Source organism: Canis lupus, chromosome 6 (genome assembly GCF_011100685.1).
Source record: "Canis lupus familiaris isolate Mischka breed German Shepherd chromosome 6, alternate assembly UU_Cfam_GSD_1.0, whole genome shotgun sequence".
Taxonomy (NCBI): domain Eukaryota; kingdom Metazoa; phylum Chordata; class Mammalia; order Carnivora; family Canidae; genus Canis; species Canis lupus.
In genome coordinates, this window is record NC_049227.1 from 32,372,567 (window position 1) to 32,393,744 (window position 21,178).

Sequence of the window (21,178 nt, forward strand, 5' to 3'; positions counted from 1 at the left end):
GATTTTTTGTTAGGGGATACACGCAACTACTTGATATTTCTATCCATGCTGAAGGAAATCCAAACACACCCCAAATATGCTGCTCTGGCGTAAGGGTTGTGGTGAGCTGAAGGTCACTGAGAAACAGCAGGCACAGAAGACCTCTTTGCTTTCCCTCTTCCTGCCTAGAATCAGGGCAGACATTCCCCTTTGTACTATGCAACTGTACTATGTACTCGGTCCTTCCTGTCCTGAGGCTGGCTCTCTTCTGGTGCCACTGCAAGGTTAAAGGTTGAGAATCTTGCTCCTACACTCTCCACAAGGCAGGAAAAATGAATGCTTTTTGAGCCCCCAGCTCTAAAATGCTTGCTACCAGCCCTCCTCACTCAACTTATTGTGAAAGCTCCTGCTGAAGACCTGTGCACCCGACGTTCCAGATTTGCTGGTTGGGGATGTATTCTCACTTTGGTGACGCACGCTCAAATCTTGCTTATGGTGTCAAGTTTTTGGGCGTCGCTGAGCATGTACATGAATGTCTAGTCTGCGCCAACCCAAGGGTGCAACGATCCCCTAAAATGAAGCCTTGTCCTGTGCCACAGGATGACCACCATTGCTCTGGGCCTGAAACAAGACCTCACAGGGGGTCAGCTCAGAATCTGGACTTTCCAGTTGTAATGTTTTTCGAAGACACACACAGGAGACTGAAAAATAATAGCTTTATTTATGACTGAAGATGTGAAGACATTTACAAAATGCCAAAGAAAACCATTCCTTATTCAATTTTTGAAATCTCAGAGCCTGAGGACTGAACTTTCACTCCGTATCGGGGAAGAACACCTCTTGTGAACAGACTATTCTTCATACCAACAGTCATGCTTGTTTTCTCAACATCCCACCGGGCCTCGACGCACACTTATCTAGTCTGCTTGCTCGCGGAGTCTCTTAGGTGGCTTGTGCTAGCCACAGCTTCACTACAGTGCCCTCAGAGGTGTGCACGGGACGCATCTATCGGGGTCCCTTCGCCTTACTTTCTTTCTCCGAGTACTGATGACAGCCAGGAGATGAACAGCCAGTAGCATGGAAGAACCAACAAATTAAGGCCTTAAACCTAGGGCAGACAACTCCATTTTCTGGAGCTGAAACAGTGGGCTGGAGAATGCTTTTACAAGAGATCCTCTATGTTCTGTGTACACAGCACACACTGTTGGACTAATTTTATTATGTACCTAAATATACAAACTGATTTAGGAGAAAACCTCCAGACTCTTTCCCCATGGGATTGACATAGCCAAAAAGGAAAAATAAGGGAGAGAGCAAATTAATAGCCCTTAGATTTCAAACAGAGTAAGACAGTTTTGTAAGATCTTGGTCAGATGCACGTCAGGGCTGATCCTGCCTCAGTAAAGAGCGGATTTTTTTTACTGACCTACACTGACCACAAGAGCAAGTCACCAACAGTGGATTGCTGGCAGAGGAAATTGTGGCTGCTTATAACCTAAGGCTTTGATATAAATAAGCAGCAGCCCACAGTGACCAGTGGTATCGTACATGGCACAGCTCAGTGACACAGGTGCACGGTAGTGTATCTTTCAGAACATATCCACTGGAAGTACTTACTGAATGCATATCAGAAATTCATGAAAGGAAAGGCCATTTACAACATAGGGAAGACGACTGTCCCCATACAAAGGGTTCACAATCTGAATTGACCTTTTAAGATGGCAAATAGTGTTAGAGAACACTGTAAACCAACAAATCAAATAGGAAAAAAACAAAGCAATGTAGTACAATATATAATTACTGGAGACTTTTCCCTTCTAGGTAAGATTTTCAGAAAACCCTGGGATAGATTTTATATCACAAAATGGTCCATATCGCCCAAAAATGTCTTTTGACTGGACAGTAAAATAGTATTTGTTGGAAGCCAAAAATTGAGATAAAGTACAGGCCATTGGGAGTGGCAAAGCTTTAATTTCTCCAATTTTCTTCCAAATCAACTTATGATTGGGGTTCTCATGACAGAGAAAGAGGTGATAGCTTTCCACTGGAGCACACTTGGGATTGATTTTGCTGATGTTCCAAGTCAGGGCAATGCCCTTGGGTCTCAGCACCCGTTTCACTTTGAGCTCGGGCTTCTGGGGAGGAAGTGTGTCTCGGATTTTGTCTACCAGTTCAGGCAGGAGTGGTGGTGGCTCTGGGAGAGGTGGCAAGTGCTCAAAGGACTCAAGAACCTAGGAAACACATTTGTAAAGTTTAGCAAGCTGAACTGGCCAGTTTTGATTAAAGGGCTCAACTGCAGTTCTAAATATATTTCCTAGTCTTTGATCCATTTATTGAAATCATAAGAACAAAAGGATGCTTCATAAATATGTGGGGCTGGATCCACTCTTTTCAAGCATAAGCTGCTTTTGGCATTAAGATTTCTACACTCTGGAATATCACAAATCCAGAAAGGGTTAGGTCCCAGACACTCTGGACAAATATTCCATCTCATTCCCTAAAAGTGATCAAACACTGTGCTAATTTGCATGAAAAGTGTGAGTGTACAAGAACGCCCCATCACCCCTCCACCCTCATCAACAATGGCTAACTACTCTTATAAATATTTTGTTGGGGGCAGCCCCGGTGGCTCAGCGGTTTAGCGCTTCCTGCAGCCCAGGGTGTGATCCTGGAGACCCGGGATCGAGTCCCACATCAGGCTCCCTGCATGAAGCCTGCCTCTCCCTCTGCCGGGGTCTCTGCCTCTCTCCCTCCTCTCTGTGTATTCTCATGAATAAATAAATAAAATCTTTAAAAAATATATTTTGTTGTGTTAAAATATATATATATATATAGTTTTAGCTTCTAGTTTCTGGAAAATTAAATTATTTTGATTGCATAAATAAGTAGATGCACAATAATACATTTTCAAAAGGCACAAGCTGAAATATGACCCAAATGTTTCTGCATAAGTAAAATGGGTACTTCCACTCAATGTAGAATGAATATCCCTTAATAGAGCATTTCATATCAGTACCTGGGCTGCATTTTGTGCCACTTGGGTTGTCTCTTTTGCAATCAGAGCAGCTTTTGTAAGTGACTCCAGGGTGGATACTGAACTTTCTGTGAACACAAGGTTTGAGAAGTAAAATTTATCATCGATAATCAATTCCATAGCCTTTAAGCAAAACCAACTTAGGTGGTAACTAAATGTGAACTAAAATTACAAAACTATGAAATAAGATAATTAATTTTTGATAAAAGTTCAAGAACCAAAGGTGCCAAATATAGAGAATTTCCCTTTAATATGACAGAAATTCCCCTCTTAAGGATAAACACCTAAGTCTTTATTTAACCTGGAACTAGGAAAAGTTATACATGGGAGAGGGACCCTTGCTCAGCGTTCTTAGAGGTGCCTTATGCTCTTAGGTCAACAGGATGTTTGCAAACACAGAGCCATTTACAATCCAATATAAATATGTGACACACGCAAGTCCTGGGAATTCAAACTAAATATCAGGCAGTCTGAGGGTTAAAGGAATCTCTGCTGCTGCGGCTGTGTTAGCCTGGAGGGAATCAGATATACAGCTTACCCTTGAACAACATAAGGCTTGAACTGTGTGGATTCACTTATACATGGATGTTTTTCATTTCACTAAATTCAGTACAGTACTGTAAATCTATTTTCTCTTCCTTGTGATTTTAAGAACATTTTTTTCTCTAGCTTACTTTATTGTGAGAAAACAGTATATAATCCATACAGCATACAAAATAGGTGTTAATTGACGTTATGTTATTGGTAAAGTTTCTTGTCAACAGTGGCTGTCAGTAGTTAAGTTTTGAGGGAGTTAATAGTTATATACAGATTTTCAACTGCATGTGGGGTCAGTGACCCTAACCCCACATTGCTCAGGGTCAAATGTAAATTGTGGTTAAGTGTAAACTGTGGACTGTGGTAAGGGAGAGAGGAGGAAGGAGGGGCAAACAGGTCAATGGAAGAGAGATGGTGAGGGGAAGAAAGGGAAAAATAGAGAAACTGTAGGCGTCAGGGAGAGAAAGAAGGTTTAAGTAGGTGTTAGAATTGTCTAAAACAACTGGGGAGAGGCTATATGGGTGGTGGTTAAGAAACAGGATCTCCTGTTGGGAAGTAGTTAGGCCAGGAAGCTAAAAACTTCGCAAGTTTGAATGCGTCTAATAAGCATCAAAACCATTTTGATCCACTGTGTGCACAATGATATAACCGTTGAATATACATTCTCAATCTCTCCAAACAAAATTTTTTTAATTTATATTTTCTTGTGACTAACAAGGATAATCCAGATTCTGCATTGTGTTTCAAAGTTAATTCATTAGTCAATTTATCTACTGGTGTAAAGAACCTTTGTATGAGTTGTAAAGACCTCTCAATTTTAATTATGAGTCTGTAACAGGGTCCCTAACTGGTTAATGCAACTAGAGCTAGACCTGTGAGATCATAACCGGAAGGTGGCGGAAGGACACAGAGGACATCCAGTGAACGATACTCAAAACATTCTAACAAATAGAACCCCCTCTAACTAACATTCCTTCTTCCAAGGTGGTAAGTCAGCTGGTCCTTAAAATAGGGCCAGATAGAAACACAACTTCAGGATGGTAAGAAGAGACAACACAGAACTTTGGTCCCAAACCTGCTCCTGTTTATACCCTGTGCCATCAGCACCCACACCTTCTAAGCACTCTCTAGCTTTTACCCTCATCTATAAACAAATGAGTAAGGATTACTTCAGTCCTTGGAATTCTTGAAGCAGCAGCAGCCAGTAGCCCATTATATAAAGATTACTCTTTAAGCTGCTAGGTGAGAACTGTGACCTCTGGTTGCAAATTAACCTTCTGATGTTTGACCTTCCAGATCCTCTGCCGCATGGATATGCTCATGTGTACACACACACACACACACACACACACACACAAGCATATGTAAATACTTATAATATAAAAAGTTTTAAAAATTTGGGTTTTTAATGAACCATTCAGATATAATTTACATATAATAAAATGTATTTATTTTAAATGTGCGATTCCTTGAGTTTTGACAAATGTGCCCTTGTGAAGCCATCACCAAAATCAGGACACAGAATGTTTTCATCAGACCGCAAGCTGTTCAGGATCCCTTCTCAGGGGATCTCTCTCACTCTGGCCCCGTGAAACCACAGGACTGTTGTCACTATGGACTAGATTTGACTTTTCTATAAAATTTAATAAAAATCAAATCACGCAGTACAGAGAATTCTTTGGCCCAACATAATGTTTCTGAGATTCATCCATGCTGCATATAAAAACATCTTGTTCATTGTTTTTAAAGTGAGCTCCATGCCTAGTGTGGGGCTCAAACTCACAACCTGGAGATCAAGAGGCATGTGCTCCACCAATGGAGCCAGCCAGGTACCCCGTATTGTGTTGTGGACTGTTGAGTAGTATTGGCTGTACAGATAGATATGCCACAACCCATTTATCCATTTATCTGCTGGTGGACATTTGCGCTGCTTCCAGTTCGGGACAATTTTGAGTAAGTTGTGTAGGAGTCTGTGTAGATATAGGTTTTCATTTCTCAGGTAAATACCTATGACTAACACTGTCACATAGTAAGAGTATAGTTAATATTTGGAGGAACTGCTCAGCCACTTCAAAGGAGTTTTATCATTTCACATTCCTCCCACAAAAGCCTAAGAGTTCCAGGTTGCTCCACATCCTGCCAACACTTTGTGTATTTCAGTTTTCATTTTCATCATTCTACTAGATAAGCTGTGGCATCTCACATCATCTCCATTTCCCTGGTGAGTAACGATGATGAGGATAATGTCTTCTTGTGGCTTGTGCCATTCCCCCCATCTTCTACAGTGAAGTATCCTTTACCTGCTTTGGATTTAATTTGTTCTTTTTTCCCCCTAGAGAGAAGCTTAGATTGCCCGTGTGGGGCTTGATCTCACGACCATGAGATCATGACCTGAGTTGGCCAAGAGTTAGACATCAACCAACTGCACCACCCAGGCACCCCTCTTTTTGATAATGAAGATTTGCCAGCAACAAACTTTATCTGAAAAAATCTTAATTTTGCTTTCACTTTTGAAAGATATACTTGGTGGATATAGAATTCTAGGTTAAGGGTTTCTTTAGCCTCTCAATGATATCATTTGACTATCATTTGGCTTGCATAGTTCCAATTGATAAAATGGAATTCTTTGTTCTTCTCTATATTTTATGATATAAAAAAAACTTTTAAGAAAAAAAAATTTTTTTTTTGTTTGCTTTTAAGGTTTTTCTCTTTATCACTGGTTTTCAGGAATGGAGACTATGATGTATCTTGATATGATTTTCTTTGTATTTATCCCACTTGGAATTTATTGAAGTCCTTAATTATGTGGATTTGTACTTTTCATTAAATTTAGAAGGCTTCTGACCATACAATTATGTTGGATCACTTGATTTTATCCCACATTCATTTAAAGTTTGATTCCCTTTTCCTAGCCTTCTTTTTCTCTTTTTAATCCTCCTTTAGCTTGGATAGTTTCTTTCCAAACTATTTGGTCAGGTACTATTTCCTCCAGTTTACCAATTTGTTTTGTCCTTCTTCAGTGTGTAATAAGCTGTTTATATTCCATCCATGGAACTTTAAGTATTTTCTTTTTTCAAATTTGGTTCTAGGGATCCCTGGGTGGCGCAGTGGTTTAGCGCCGGCCTTTGGCCCAGGGCACGATCCTGGAGATCCGGGATCGAATCCCACGTCGGGCTCCCGGTGCATGGAGCCTGATTCTCCCTCTGCCTGTGTCTCTGCCTCTCTCTCTCTCTCACTGTGTGCTTATCATAAAAAAAAAAAAATTTAAAATTTGGTTCTAGGGCAGCCTGGGTGGCTCAGCAGTTTAGCGCCGTCTTCAGCCCAGGCTGTGGTCCTGGAGACCCGGGATTGAGTCCCACATCAGGCTCCCTGCATGGAGCTTGCTTTTCCCTCTGCCTGTGTCTCTGCCTCTCTCTCTCTCTCTGTGTCTCTCATGAATAAATATATAGAATTTTAAAAATTTTTTGGTTCTCTTTTTATATCTTTTATTTCATTATGTTCTTGTTTACTTTTTATCTTTGAGCATATTTCTTTCTTTTTTAAAGATTTTATTTATTCATGAGAGAGAGAGAGAGAGAAGCAGGCAGAGACACAGGCCGAGGGAGAAGCAGGCTCCACGCAGGGAGCCTGATGTGGGACTCGATCCTGGGGCTCCAGGATCATGCCCTGGGTCAAAGTTAGGTGCTAGGGCAGCCCGGGTGGCTCAGCGGTTTAGCGCCGCCTTTAGCCCAGGGCGTGATCCTGGAGTCCCGGGATCGAGTCCCACGTCGGGCTCCCTGCGTGGAGCCTGCTTCTCCCTCGGCCTATGTCTCTGCCTCTCTCTCTCTCTCTTCTCTGTGTATTCTCATGAATAAATAAATAAAATCTTTAAAAAAAAAAAAGTTAGGTGCTAGACCACTGAGCCACCCAGGGATTCCCTCTTTCTTCTTTTATTACATTTTTAAAATTTTATTTTTCTATGTAATCTTGGCCCCCAGTGTGGGGCCCAAACTCATGCCCTCAAGATCAAGAGTTACATGCTTTACTGACTAAACCAGCCAGGTACCCCACTTTGAGCATATTTCTATCAGCTCCTTCAAAGTCCTGGTCTATTAGTTGTCATCTCTGTTGTTTGAGTTTGTTTCCATTAACTGATTTTTCTCCTGGTCATAGATTCCATTTTTTGTCTCTGTATCTCTAGTGATTTTTTAAAATTGGATGATGGATATTATAAATTTTAAATGGTTGTGGGTTGAATTCCGTTCTCCAGAACACAGTGGGCTTTGTGTGATAAGCTATTGAGTTATATGTAGTTCAATTTGATCCTTTCAAAGTTTGTTTTTAGGTTTTTTTTTTTAAAGATTTTATTTATTTATTCATGCGAGTCAGAGAGAGAGAGAGAGAGAGAGAGAGAGAGAAAAGCAGGCTCCATGCAGGTAGCCTGACGCGGGACTCGATCCGGGTATTTCAGGATCACGCCCTGGGTTGAAGGCGGTGCTAAACCGCTGAGCCACCCAGGCTGCCCTGTTTTTAGGTTTTATTAGGGTAAGGCCATAGTTGCCTTTGTTCTAAGATGAGTTTACACCCAGGTATTCAGTAAGAATCTGGCACTACAGCTGGTCAGAACTGAATATTTCTCACCCCTGAGCATAAAGCTCTTTGGTCATTCTTTGCCAATATTTATGGGGTTTTACTCTACGCATGTGGGGCTTAATACTTCAGAGCAAGGACTCAAGAGGACTCTATGCTAATCTCTTGGGAGTTTTTTTCTGAGTGCCTTCCTCATCCTGATGTTATGCTCTTCCCCTTCATTCTAGTTGCCTCAGCCTCTCTGAATGCCAATCTCTGTCTCTTGACCTCAATAAGACAGCCACGCTCTGCCAGACATTCTCTGCTTGGCAGTTCCTCCACTGTACCACAGTCTAGGAAGAAAGCTAGGGCAATCCATACTGTTCATCTCACTCATTTCCTTCTCTCGGGGATTGTAGTCCTATACTGCAATATCTGGAAAGGTTTTTTTTTTTTTTAATTACATCTTATTTAGTTTTCTAGTTGTTTATGGCAGAAAAGTTATGTCTGGGCTCTTTACTCCCATTACTACTCTCTCAAAATACGTTTATAACTTTTTTCTCGTTACATTACTAACATGTTTACATCAACACGTGTACTTCTTCTACAACGTTATTTTTAATGGTTGAATACTGCTGTACCATATAAATCTAATTTGTGTAATTAGTCCTTTATTTCTAGAAATTTAAGGGTTTCCAAAGTTTAATTTTTCACAAATAGCACTGTGATGAACATTTTCATATTTCCCCATATACTTAACCTTAGTTTCTTTAGGTAACTATTCAAAGAATTTGGGGGTCAAAGGCTTGTATATTTCTAAAGTTTCTGATGTTGACAAAATACCTCCCCAGAAAGATTTATACTCCCATTCAGAGTATGGATACTTACAGTTCCTTTAAAACTCTTCAGTGGAAAATCTGCTGCATTAATTTAGTATTGGGGGGTAAAGTATACTAGAGGCTAAGCACTGTACTAAAAGGATGGAAAGTTACAGATTAGGAAGTCTGATGCTGCTGAAAAGAATCTCAAGTCCTCTCAGGAAGACAGATGAAAAGAAACAATTACAGAGCAATGTAATACAGCTGTAATCTAGGTGTGCACTAAATACCAATGGTAAGGAGAACCTAGAAGTAACAGTACAATCTAAGTGTCTAAAGGGAGTATGAAAGAATGATGAGTGGGGTCATCAGACACACCTGGGGAGAGACAGAGAGGACAGCATTCCTGGCAAAGAGAACTATGCAGAGGTGGTAAGGAGAGGAGAAGCATTACCTATTGAGAAGCTATTAAGGCACAGGTAAGGAGTTTGTAGAACATAAGCTAGAAAAGTTTTCAGGGTCTAAGTCATTATGGAGTCTGTCTTGCTAATGAGTTGGGATTTTATCCTACAGATAAAAGCAAAATCAGATCTGTCTATAGGAAGGAGCGTTTCAGTGGCAGCTTGGGAGACTCAAAAGAAGCAGTTTAAGTTAGGGCAGAAACATTGGTTACTTGCTAAGTTATGGCAGTAGAATAGACAAAAAGTGATGGAATTCTGAAATAAGGAAATACATGGACCAGACCTGTCAGCTTTAAAGGAGACAGAATTGGTGGCCTTGAAAACTGACTGCACAGTGGAATGAGGCAGATCAAAGAGTCCAAAGTGACTCTTTCATGTCTAGCTTAGGGAAGCTGGGCCAGCTGGTGATACCATTCATCAAGGAATATGGGAACAGCCCAGGTTCAACCTGACAAACCATACCTTCGTTCAGAACTGGACACTCTACAAGGTGAACAGATCCACGCTGTTATGAGTCAGCAGCATGTCCAACTGTTAGATTTCAAACTAACGCCCCCCTCCCAAGTTAGAGGTCTGATTTATTAAGCACTGAATGGATCGGTGTTCCTACTTTTTATTTTACTGTATCTCAAATCCTGTACTCGAGTGTGGAAATGATTTAATAATCTTAATGAAAAAGTAACTGATTATTCTAGATTCCCAATTCATTTGTCAAATGTATATTTCTCATTTTCATCATGAAACTGGAAACTGAAGGGTTTTTTAATTATATCATGAGGTACCTGGAGATTCCTATGGTTCTAACCTTTGTTTGAATCCACAGTTGAAAGGGGAGAAGGAATTGGCTATGTATTTCCTATGCTACTCTCCATTTTTAAGTATTATATACTTTTCAATGCTAAAAAAGTGATATTCTAAGATTTTTATCAAGAGTATCAAGAACATTCAAGGGCAATTATTAAGAGATGAAACTTTATAACTTATAACTAGCTCCAAATGACTTTAATTTTACCTCTTCCTGTTTAAATCTAAGAAAGAGGGCACTGTAATCATTCTTCTTCTACATTTTCATATTATGCCCTAATACCCTCTCATAGTATTAATGATCTAAAGAAAAAAGGTGTGTACCAGAAATGAGATTCATAATAGCCCCAAACAACCCAGCTATCTTTCAGTGAGTGAACACATAAACTATTATACATCTATACTATGGAATACCACTCAACAACAAAAAGGAATACTACTGATATGCAACTTTGATGAACCGTGGGGGAATTATGCTAAGGAAAAGAGGCCAATCTCAAAAAGATACACACTGTATCATCATATAACACCCAAGGATAGTTGTGTAATTTGATTGTGGTGACCATTCCATCAATCTATACATGATAAAACTACATACAGCTATATGCGCACGCGCGCGCGCGCACACACACACACACACACACACACACACATTAAAACAAACTTTATAAATGGGTCAAATGCTTTTTGAACAGTCACCTTCCCTCTTTCTTAAAAAGAAACACTTACTTGTGTTGTACTTTGATAAGGCTTCTTTTGTCACATCAACCACAGAATCAAATTTCTTCTTCTCTACTACCTGAAAAGTTGTTAAAAAACTAAGATTTTGCCTCAGTAGCACAAAATATTTTTGAAAAAGAAAACACAGATTTTAAATTACCATTTATAAGCTGGGAGATTAACTATCCTGTAAATTCTTACAGTTTAACACTATTAGGAGAGAGAAGGTCATGAAATACTATATGGTTTCTGAGAATACGACTAGGCAAAGTCTGAGTTAGCTTGGTAAATAAGTAGGCTTTTGAAATATGTTTGTCACTAACTGTCTGCTTTAATGTTTAAGCTAGACTGGAAACTGGGTATAGTAACTAGTCAAGCATTAATTTCACACACAATGAATCTCCCAAACAACGAATGACAAAACTAAGTCCATCTTTCCCAGGTAGCAACACTAAAGTTCCCAGAAAACTAACATACTCAAATGAACAACGTTCAGAGGCAATATTTATTACCTACCGTAACTTCTGTTTCCGCACCAAGTGAATTGTTAGAATTTCCTGATGTAGTTTTTCCAGTATCTGAAAGAAAATTATTAAAATATCAACATTTGGCAAATTTATTAAGCATTAAATATTTATGAACTTTATAACATATGAATGCTGAAACACAATAATAATGAGGATTCGCATTAACCATTTATTACATAATCACAAAAATGTAATTCAATTGACATTATCTATTCTAAAGACCAAGGAACCAATTGAAACAAAAAAAAAATGTAATTTGAGTTTAAAAGATTTTGTCCTGTAACTTTACAACTATTAGTTTTTCTGAAAATCCATCTGTAAATTAATATGTAAATTAATATGTAAATTAATATGGCATTTGAGAAAACGGACTTGGAAATGTAGTTTTTCTTTTTCTTTTTTTTTTTTTTAAACATTTTATTTATTTATTCATAGAGACACAGAGAGAGAGAGGCAGAGACACAGGCATAGGAGAAGCAGGCTCTATGCAGGGAGCCTGATGTGGGACTCGATCCCGGGTCTCTGGGATCATGCCCTGGGCTGGAGGCGGGCTAAACCTGCTGAGCTACCAGGACTGCCCAAATGTAGTTTTTCTTCATAGTATCTCTAAACCAGACTCGAGATAGCTGAGGGGCATTCTATCTAGAACAGGAGAAAAACCTCAGATAAATGCTTATTATCCCTTGTAACTATCTGATTCAGGATCTTAACAGTCCAAGCCTTGGGGGCAATTGAATAGTTATTTAAGTGATGGGAAAGCTTTCTCATATCAAGATACAAATACTCTAAAATAGTAAACAAAGAAAAGGAAATGGGGAATTTTGAATGAGAACTTATAGGCCAACAAGAGAGCCATTTTAAGAGAGAGGAACTTTATTAGAAACCTGAGGTTAAAGACTTTTACGTAAATGTAGTAAGACAGAAACACCAAAGAGGAACAAAGTACTCTCAAAAAGCCAAAAGTCAAAAAAAAAAATAAAAGATGCTAAAGAATAGTCAAACTTTAAATCTTAAAATAAAACAAACATAAACAAGAACCAAAGTATTACCATCATCACAGGCCACAGCAAACAGAGAATAATGTATATGAAAGGTTAAGTAGTTTTCTAACTTACAAATCCATTAAGCACAATAAACAAACAAAAGGTCATAAATTGATAAACACAAGGGTAAAAAAAAAAAACCCTCAATTATAGTTAGGAAATCATTTATTTGTTCAGATATTAGTCACAGATATAAATTAAAACATTTTTGAAAGTAGAGTTTTTTATTGAAAGATAATGTTCAATTCTCTATTTTAAACAAATATTGACTTGAGGCTTTCTAATTTCATAGATCATATTTTAATCAACTTAAGATACCTGTTGGATTTGATGTAATTGGAGTTGTCAAATTAGGACTTTCCAGAGAAATCAACATAACATCATCATTGTTACTAAAATGATAAGAAAATTAAAAACAAAAATAAACTAAACATGTATTATCAAGATGAAACATGCAATCAATGGTTAGAATTCTTCTGACTTAACATTTCATAACTGACAAGTTTTAATCTAACAATTGTGGTGGGGAATTGGAGATAAAACTAAATGCCCAAGAAACCCTATGTGTTGCCAATTATATGACCAAAAGTGTCCAATATAATGGATCCTTAAAACTTACTAGAAACTCATTTACAATGAATCCAAATATATAACCTATAAGCATTCAATACACATAAATGTACAAAATATGCAAAAGTCACTCTAGCACATAGACTTGCCTTCATGAAAATGAAAAGTGTAATTGAAAAAAACCCAGTAAGACACTTTGACTCTTACACAGGACTGTAAAAAATAAGGCTGTTAAAAAATTAGTCCTGCCACAATTCTACGTTACATCACTACAGTAGAAATACTGACCACACACTTGCTAAAATAAGCAAAGATGGTAAATGACACTGATTATGATTACTGCTCCCATTTGACCCTGACTCTACTTTCATGAGTTTGACATTCACATCAGAATCTTTGTTAAGATCTTGACACAGACTTCATGGAGCCTATAAAATTGCTAGATGAATTTTCTATGCACAGAGTTATACCACTTTCTTATAGATGTTTTTAATTTTTAGCTTTTGTATTTAGGTCTATGATCCACTTCAAATTATTTTTGTATATGGTGTGAGGTAGGAAGGGAGGTTCACTCTTCCCCTCTGGATATTCCTGCAACAGCTGTTGAAAAAAAACTATCTTTTCTTCAACAAATTACCTTGGCATCTTCTTTGAAAACCGATGGATGATATAGAATAGTTTCTAATCTGTCCATGGATTTGGTAGGTCTATCCTAAGACAACACTATTGTCTTAATTACTTTAACTTTATAGAAGTCTTAAACTTAGGTAGTGTCTTCCAACTTTGTTTCCAACACTGTTTTCCTCTTGTAGGTCTTCAACAACTCCATTTCGTATAAGTTTTTAATCAGCTTGTTACTTTCTTTTTTTTTTAATTGTTTATTTATTTATTTTTTATTTTTTATTTTTTTTATTTATGATAGTCACAGAGAGAGAGAGAGAGAGGCAGAGACACAGGCAGAGGGAGAAGCAGGCTTTATGCACCGGGAGCCCGACATGGGATTCGATCCCAGGTCTCCAGGATCGTGCCCTGGGCCAAAGGCAGGCACTAAACCGCTGCGCCACCCAGGGATCCCAGCTTGTTACTTTCTATTTAAAAAAGGCTGCCAAGATTTTGATTTAGATTGCATTAAATGTACAAAATGATTTGGGTGATGTAACATTAATAATGAATTCTCTGATTTGTAAACATGACATATCTCACCAAATATTTAAGTCTCCTTTCATTTTTCTCAACTTTTTATATATTTAAAAATTAATTAAACTATTTTAAGAACAGTTTTAGGTTTATAGCAAAATTAACTGGAAGGTACAGAGCGTTCCCCATAAACCTACTATCTCTAACCAACCGCCCCACGCATGCTTCCCCACCAAAATCCTACACCACAGGTATGCTTGTCGCAAAGAATGAACCTACACTTGATACATCATCACCATCATGATCAAACTCCACAGTCTACTATAGAGTTCACTCTTAGGGTATACATTCCACATACTATAAATGTACAACGATGTATATTCATCATTATAGTATCACACAGAATAGTTTCTGTGTGATAAAAATCCCTTTGCTCTGCCTATTCATTCCTCCCCATTAAGCCCTGGCAGTATTGGATCTTTTTATTGTCTCCATTGTTTCGCCTTTTCTAGAATGTCATGTAGTTGGACTCATACAGTATGTAGCCTTCTCACTTTGATTTTTTTCGTTTTGTAATATGCATTTAAGTTTCCTGTGTCTTTTGATAGCTCATTTCTTTTTTAGTACTGAATAACATTCCATTGTCTCAATGTAATGATTTATTTATCCATTCACCTACAGAGGGACATCTTGGTTGCATCCGAGTTTTGGCAATTATGAATAAAATTGCACTGTATAGGATTCTCCTCTCCTTTCTTAGCCTATCAATTCTACTTCCTTTTTGCAATATACATTTACAGCTAACTCAAGTCCACTTTCAAATAATACTATCCGGCTTCACAAATAAGTGAAGTACCTTCCTTTTCCATTTCTTTTATACTATCTACCTTTTTTCCCCTACATTTTTCATTGAAGCCCTTTGCAAATAGTTTTTTCAAAATTCTTGGTCTGATAATGTGAACATTTCTGTCATACCTGACTCTGTTTCTGATGCTTATTTAGTCTCTTCAAATTGGGGGGGGGTTGCCTTTTAGTATGTTTTATGGTATTTTGCTGAACAGTGGACATGATACACTAGGTAAAAGGAATATGATAAACGGGCCTTTAGTAACGTAGTGGCTCTACTAATCCTATGATTAGCTCTGTCTTCTAAGTAAGCCTACACCCCTGGAGTGTAAACTTCACCAGTGCTTCTCTGACTGCCCGTCTGCTTTAGGTGGGACAGGATGGATGGAGCTGCTAGAGTTGGGGATTCACTTCCTCCATGTGGAAGGCTAGCGGGAGCAGGAGTTGGGCTCTAGTAGTAGTTTCTCCCTGGACAGGCCTTGTTAAGAACAGAGTGGTCTGGTACATTTCAAAGGCTCCTTTCACCAACTGGCTGCTGCAGGCGGGAGGTATTTTCTCCAGGATTCACTGTAAGGACCTGGTAGCGCTCCTGGAGGTAAAACAAAATTATGGGCTCCCCTGGAGTTTTTAACTCTTGATGTGTCTATTCTGAGCCTCCGGCAATTAAGTTTAGGTTTTCCTAAACTGGCACTGGTTCCCATGGAAGTTTCTGCTTTTGGGTTTCTGCTCTCGTTCCCAAATGTTGTGATTATCATTTCTGCCTCTGTCGTCGCTCCAACTTTGGGGGCAGTGTTTTGCTCAGTGACTTTACTTATCTAATGGATTTAAAAGGAGGTGCTGGTTTTTTCAGTTTGTAAGACTCCTTATGTGCTAAATCACAAATCTGAAATCTACTTTGTAGTTTTGAGGTTAGGTCTTACAGATATTTTGATAATCTTATCCCTCTGTATATCATGTTCTTTAATGTTATTGTAAATAGTATTGATTTAAAATTTTAAATTCCAACTATTTGTTGCCTATATACAGAAAAACTATAAATAGTATGATTTATACACCCTCCCACATAATATACAGGAATAGTATGATGTACACATATATATATACACAGAAATATATTTTCTATTACCCACATATTTATAATATCCAGCACTCTTCATCTTTTTACCTTTGCAAATTTCCATCTAGTTTTATTTTCCTTCTTCCTGTAAAACTTCCTTTAACAATTCCTGCAATGCAGGTCTCCTGCTGATGTATTCTCTACACACGCCCCCCCCCCCCACCTTTTTTTTAGTGTGAAAATGTGTTTTCCCCTACATGTCTGAAAGATATTTTCACAGAGTATAGAAATTTTAATGGGTAGTTTTTCTTTCAATGTCTTAGAGATGTCCCTGTATTTCAATGCTTTAGAGATGTCTTTTAGTTTAAATAGTGCACATCAAGAAGTTTCTTGGTCTTATCTTTTTATTCCTTTCTGTATGATGAGTCTTTTCTCTCTGGCTGTTTTTAAGATTTTCTTGTCACTACTGGCTTTCACCAGTCTGATTATGTGGTTTTCCTTTAATCTTTATCACTTTTTTTTTTTTTTTTTAACATTTGTGGGTTTTGAATTTTTAACAAATTTGGAAAAATTTTAGATTTAACATCTTTGCTCTCTTCTCCCAACTGGTGAAACTTCAAAGATATATATATAATATTAGACTCCTTGATACTGTTCCAAAGGTCTTTGCTGTTCTGTTCATCGTTTTAGTCTTTTTTCTCCCCATGCTTTTGTTTAAAGTTTATATTGCTATTCCACTGTCTTTAAAAATCAGTAATTACCTATCCTGTTGTTAATCCTAATCAATGTACTCTTGACTCTTCAGTTTTTGTCTCTAGAAGTTCAATTTTTCTTTTTAACATCTTCTATTTTCACATTTTCCTTTTTACTGTTGGGACATGAACACTATCCTGATAATAGCTGCTTTACATCATTGTTGTCCATCAAACGTTGTTTCTAGCATATCTGTTTTCTCCTTGCTATATTTTGCTACTTTGCATGCCTGGTAATTTTTGATTAGATGCCAGACATTGTAAAATTCACATGAATGATGGATGATGTTTCATTCTTTCAAAGAGTGCTGGACTTTACTCTGGTATGCAGTTAAATTACTCAGGATTAGTTGTATCCTCTGTATCCTTTTAGCTTTTCGGGAGTAGGCCCACTGCAGTCCTTAGTCTAGGACTAGGTCACCCTCACTATTATGTCTACCTAAGGACTCTTTACTGTTACTCTACATTATAAGTTTTTTCATTATAGCTAGTAGGGAAAACAAAATGTTCCCAGCCCTGTACAATATCCAAGAAATGTCTGGTCTTCTTTTCAATGTTTTTTTCCCCCCTGGCCTCTTGTAGTTTCAGTCTTTGCATGCATAGATCTGTATTCAGCCAATGATTTAAGAGGTTCTCTTTGGAGATCAACCGAGTTCTACCTTTACACAATTTGCTTTCTTCATTGTTCCTCCGCACAAAGTCTTAGCCAACTCAGACTCCCCAATCTCTGATCTAAATGTGGTAAGAGGGGCAGCCCCGGTGGCGCAGCGGTTTAGCGCCGTCTGCAGCCCAGGGTGTGATCCTGGAGACCCAGGATCGAGTCCCACATTGGGCTCCTTGCATGGAGCCTGCTTCTCCCTCTGCCTGTGTCTCTGCCTCTCTCTCTGTGTGTGTCTCTCATGAATAAATAAATAAAATCTTTTAAAAAAAATTTAAAAAAATAAATAAATGTGGTAAGACCTCTAAGGCTGTTTGAGCTCTTCCTGCCCTTGTCCTTCAACCTGTGAAATGCCTCCAGGGAGTAATCTTGAACAATTGTAGAGTGCATTTCACACTTTCCCTTCTCCCAGGGAGAGAGTTTTTGCTCCCTGTTGAACAATGTCTGCACACAATTCTTTTTTACTTTGGTTTTCTACTTGTTGACAACAAAAGAACAATTCCTGTAGCAATTAATATTTCATGGGCAGAAGCAGACATTTTCTACACGTTCATTTTAGTTTTCTGAAATCAACTGGTTTTCAAGCACATTTTATTTTTTTCATGCACATTTTAAAACATAGTTAATTCAATAATTTTTCCCAAATGTATCAGTAAGAAATTCTAGTAGCCATTATTTCTAAGTTCAGTAAACAAAAACAAATGTTTAGATCTAAATTTTATCAAGAATATTCCATTCTTCTATTTTTGGCCTCCAACAAAACTTACAAAGTTTATTTTATATATATATATTTTTTCTACTAGAAATAGTCATCATATGGCTGGAAGACTGATGACTATATTTTGTTGCTTAATTATAAACAATTCTTTTCAGATGTTCATTACACTGTAGTCAAAATCTCCTATCAATCTCAAAATTCTTCATTTAACATTTCTAAAATATTTCTAATATTTTATTTTTTAAAAGTTTATTTAAGTAATCTCTACTCCCAACATGGGGCTCAAATGTATAACTCCAAGATCAAGAATCACATGCTCCTCCAACTGAGCCAACCAGGTGTCCCAATATTTCTAGTATTTTAAGTATTTCTGCTTGCTGCTATAGTACATCAAATATAGTATTATTTAGGAGTTTAAGAAACCAAGCAGAAAGACCTTAAAGAGCAGAGTGGAATTTCTGGTTTTCTCATTGGGCTGAGGCAGTAAAGAGGGACCCATTAAGGTGGAGGGATCCTAGTGAAGGCTCCAGGTTTTCAGCTGGGAATCCATGGAGGTCTATGTCTTAAGAGCCACAGTGAACTAGGGGTAGGAGTCTTACCACATTAACAACAAGCCTCCATTTATACCTTTCCCTAAGTATATTAGGTGACCAGGTCATACTCTGCCAGGGAGAATAAACCTTGTGTACAGTAAGATGATATTCCATAGCCTCACCAATTTTTCAGAAATTATCAAGCATGCCAAAAGACAGACTGAAATGACCAGAAATGGACAGACAACAGAAATCATTATATAGATGATCCTGAAGCTAGGGTTATAAAACATGCACATTAAAAAGTAGAAATTATGAAAAAAAAAAAAAAAGACTACAGTGAAATTAGGAAGTCAATTCACATAAAGACACTATTAGAAAAGTGGAAAGACTTGGATGGAAAAAGATACTTATAGTAAATATATAGACAAAAAACTTAAGATAGGCAAGTCAAAGGGAAAACACAAAAGTCTTGAGAAATGTCATAAAAGGTATCAAAATGACTAACATAAAAATGTGCTTCCCTTCATTATCAGAAGGAAATACAAATTAAAGCTAATATATGGGAGCCCCTGAATGGCTCAAATGGTTGAGCATCTGCCTTTGGCTCTGGTCATGATCCCGGGGTCCTGGGATCCAGCTCTGCATCACTGGGCTCCTTGCTCAGCAGGGAGTCTGCTTCTCTCTCTCTCCCACCTCCCCTGCTCATGCTTGCTCAGACTCTCTCTCAAATACATATATAAAATCTTACAAAAACAAAACAAAACTCAGTACATGATGCTATATACATAGCAGTGTGGCTAAAGCAAAAAAGGCAGCTAATATTAAGTGATGGCAAGGACATGGAAAAACAAAAAACCTCATTATACTATCTAATGGGAAGGTAGGTTTGGTATGATCTCTCCTTGGTAAAGTGTTTGGTAATATCTATTAAACCTCAAAATATACATATTCTATGACCTATCAATTCCATTCCTAGGCAAGTGTCCAACAGAAATGTATGTGCATTCACCAAAAGACAAGTGATGGAATGTTCACAATAGCACTTCTCAAATTTTCCCAATCTGCAAACAACCTAGATGCCCAGTTGTGAATAAGCAAACTGAGGTTTATTTGTGTGATGAGTACTATATAGCAACAAGAATGAATAAATTATTACAGCTAAGCAACAGCACAGGTGACCCTCACAACACACAGTGTTGGGCAAAAAAGACACCTAAGAGTTCAGAGTATGACTCCATTTATATAAACCTGAAAACTAAACAAAAACAATTTATGGTGTTAAAGCTCAGATAGTGGTTACTTAGGTCAATGTGGTAGGGGTGGGATTAGAGACTAGGGGTGGGACATGAGGCAGATTAGATGCCACTAATTTGATCTGGGAGATATTTACAAAGTGTGTTTACTTTGTCAAAATTTGCCAAGGGATATGCTCAGTTTGTGCAGAGTTCAGTGAGTATTATTCAATTAACTTTATTTAAAAAATTATACACATATAGGGCATGTGTTTGTGTATATAAAGTTGTTACTATTTATCCCAAGAAATCTATCTGCAAACTAAAGACTGAAATTTTATGAGCATATGATACATTACTTTTACAAAACTGTTCCACTGACTGCTACCAATGATGGCTGTTATTTTTGTTTTTTTAAGACTTATTTACTTTAGAGAAAGAGTGAGAGAGCAAGTGGTGGGGGAGGGGCAGAGGGATATATATACAGAGAGAGAGAGAGAGAGAGAGAGAGAGAGAAATATCAAGCAGATTCTCCACTGAACTTAGAGCCCAATGAGGAGCTAGATCCCATGAGCCTGAGATCATGACCTGAGCTGAAATCAAGAGTTGGACACCCAACTAATTGAGTCAGCCAGGCACCCCAAGGGCTGTTCTTTTTTTAAACTTTTTTTTTTTTTTTTTTTTTTAAGAAAGCAAGAGTGTATGAATGTAGGCAGTGGGTGGAGAAGGAGAGAGAAGTTCTGAAGCAGGTTCCATGCCCAGTGCAGAATGACACAGGGCTCAATCTCATGATCTGAGCTGAAGTCAAGAGTCAGACGCGTAACCAACCGAGCCACCCAGATGCCCCAATGATGGTTATTTTTTTAAATGAACCATATCTGAGAAGAAAACCAAAGACAGGGATGATTTTCATATTCATTCTAGATATACCTATGTTTTCTACCTGCATTTTACCTTAGAGAAAAATTTGTGTCTAAAACGAGTAATTATAAATAGATAGATAGATAGATAAAGTAATTACAACTTTCTGGGTAATGTTATAATAATGTAAAATCATGGGTTCTGGAGACAAATTTGTCTGGGTCTAAATGCACTGGTGGCTTTACTGGCTTGGCCACTTACTAGCTGAGTGTTTTGGGCAAGAAACTGTGCCTTGGTTTCTTCATCTGTAAAACAGGGAGAATTTTCTTAAGATTAAATT

At 37.9% G+C, this 21,178-nt stretch overlaps 1 protein-coding gene across 4 annotated transcripts in view; it reads right to left on the bottom strand.

Moving 5' to 3' along the window:
• Positions 1–678: 678 nt before the first annotated feature.
• ATF7IP2 (activating transcription factor 7 interacting protein 2) overlaps positions 679–21,178 on the bottom strand; it is a 55,436-nt gene continuing 34,936 nt past the window's right edge. For all 4 annotated transcript variants that reach the window (XM_038540402.1, XM_038540403.1, XM_038540404.1 and 1 more), the window contains 5 exons: positions 12,790–12,863; positions 11,418–11,479; positions 10,911–10,980; positions 2,996–3,081; positions 679–2,210 (listed from right to left, as the gene is read on the bottom strand). In XM_038540402.1, coding sequence (XP_038396330.1) covers positions 1,797–2,210; positions 2,996–3,081; positions 10,911–10,980; positions 11,418–11,479; positions 12,790–12,863 — 706 coding nt within the window. In that variant the 3' untranslated portion in view covers positions 679–1,796. The remainder of the gene's footprint in view (positions 2,211–2,995; positions 3,082–10,910; positions 10,981–11,417; positions 11,480–12,789; positions 12,864–21,178) is intronic.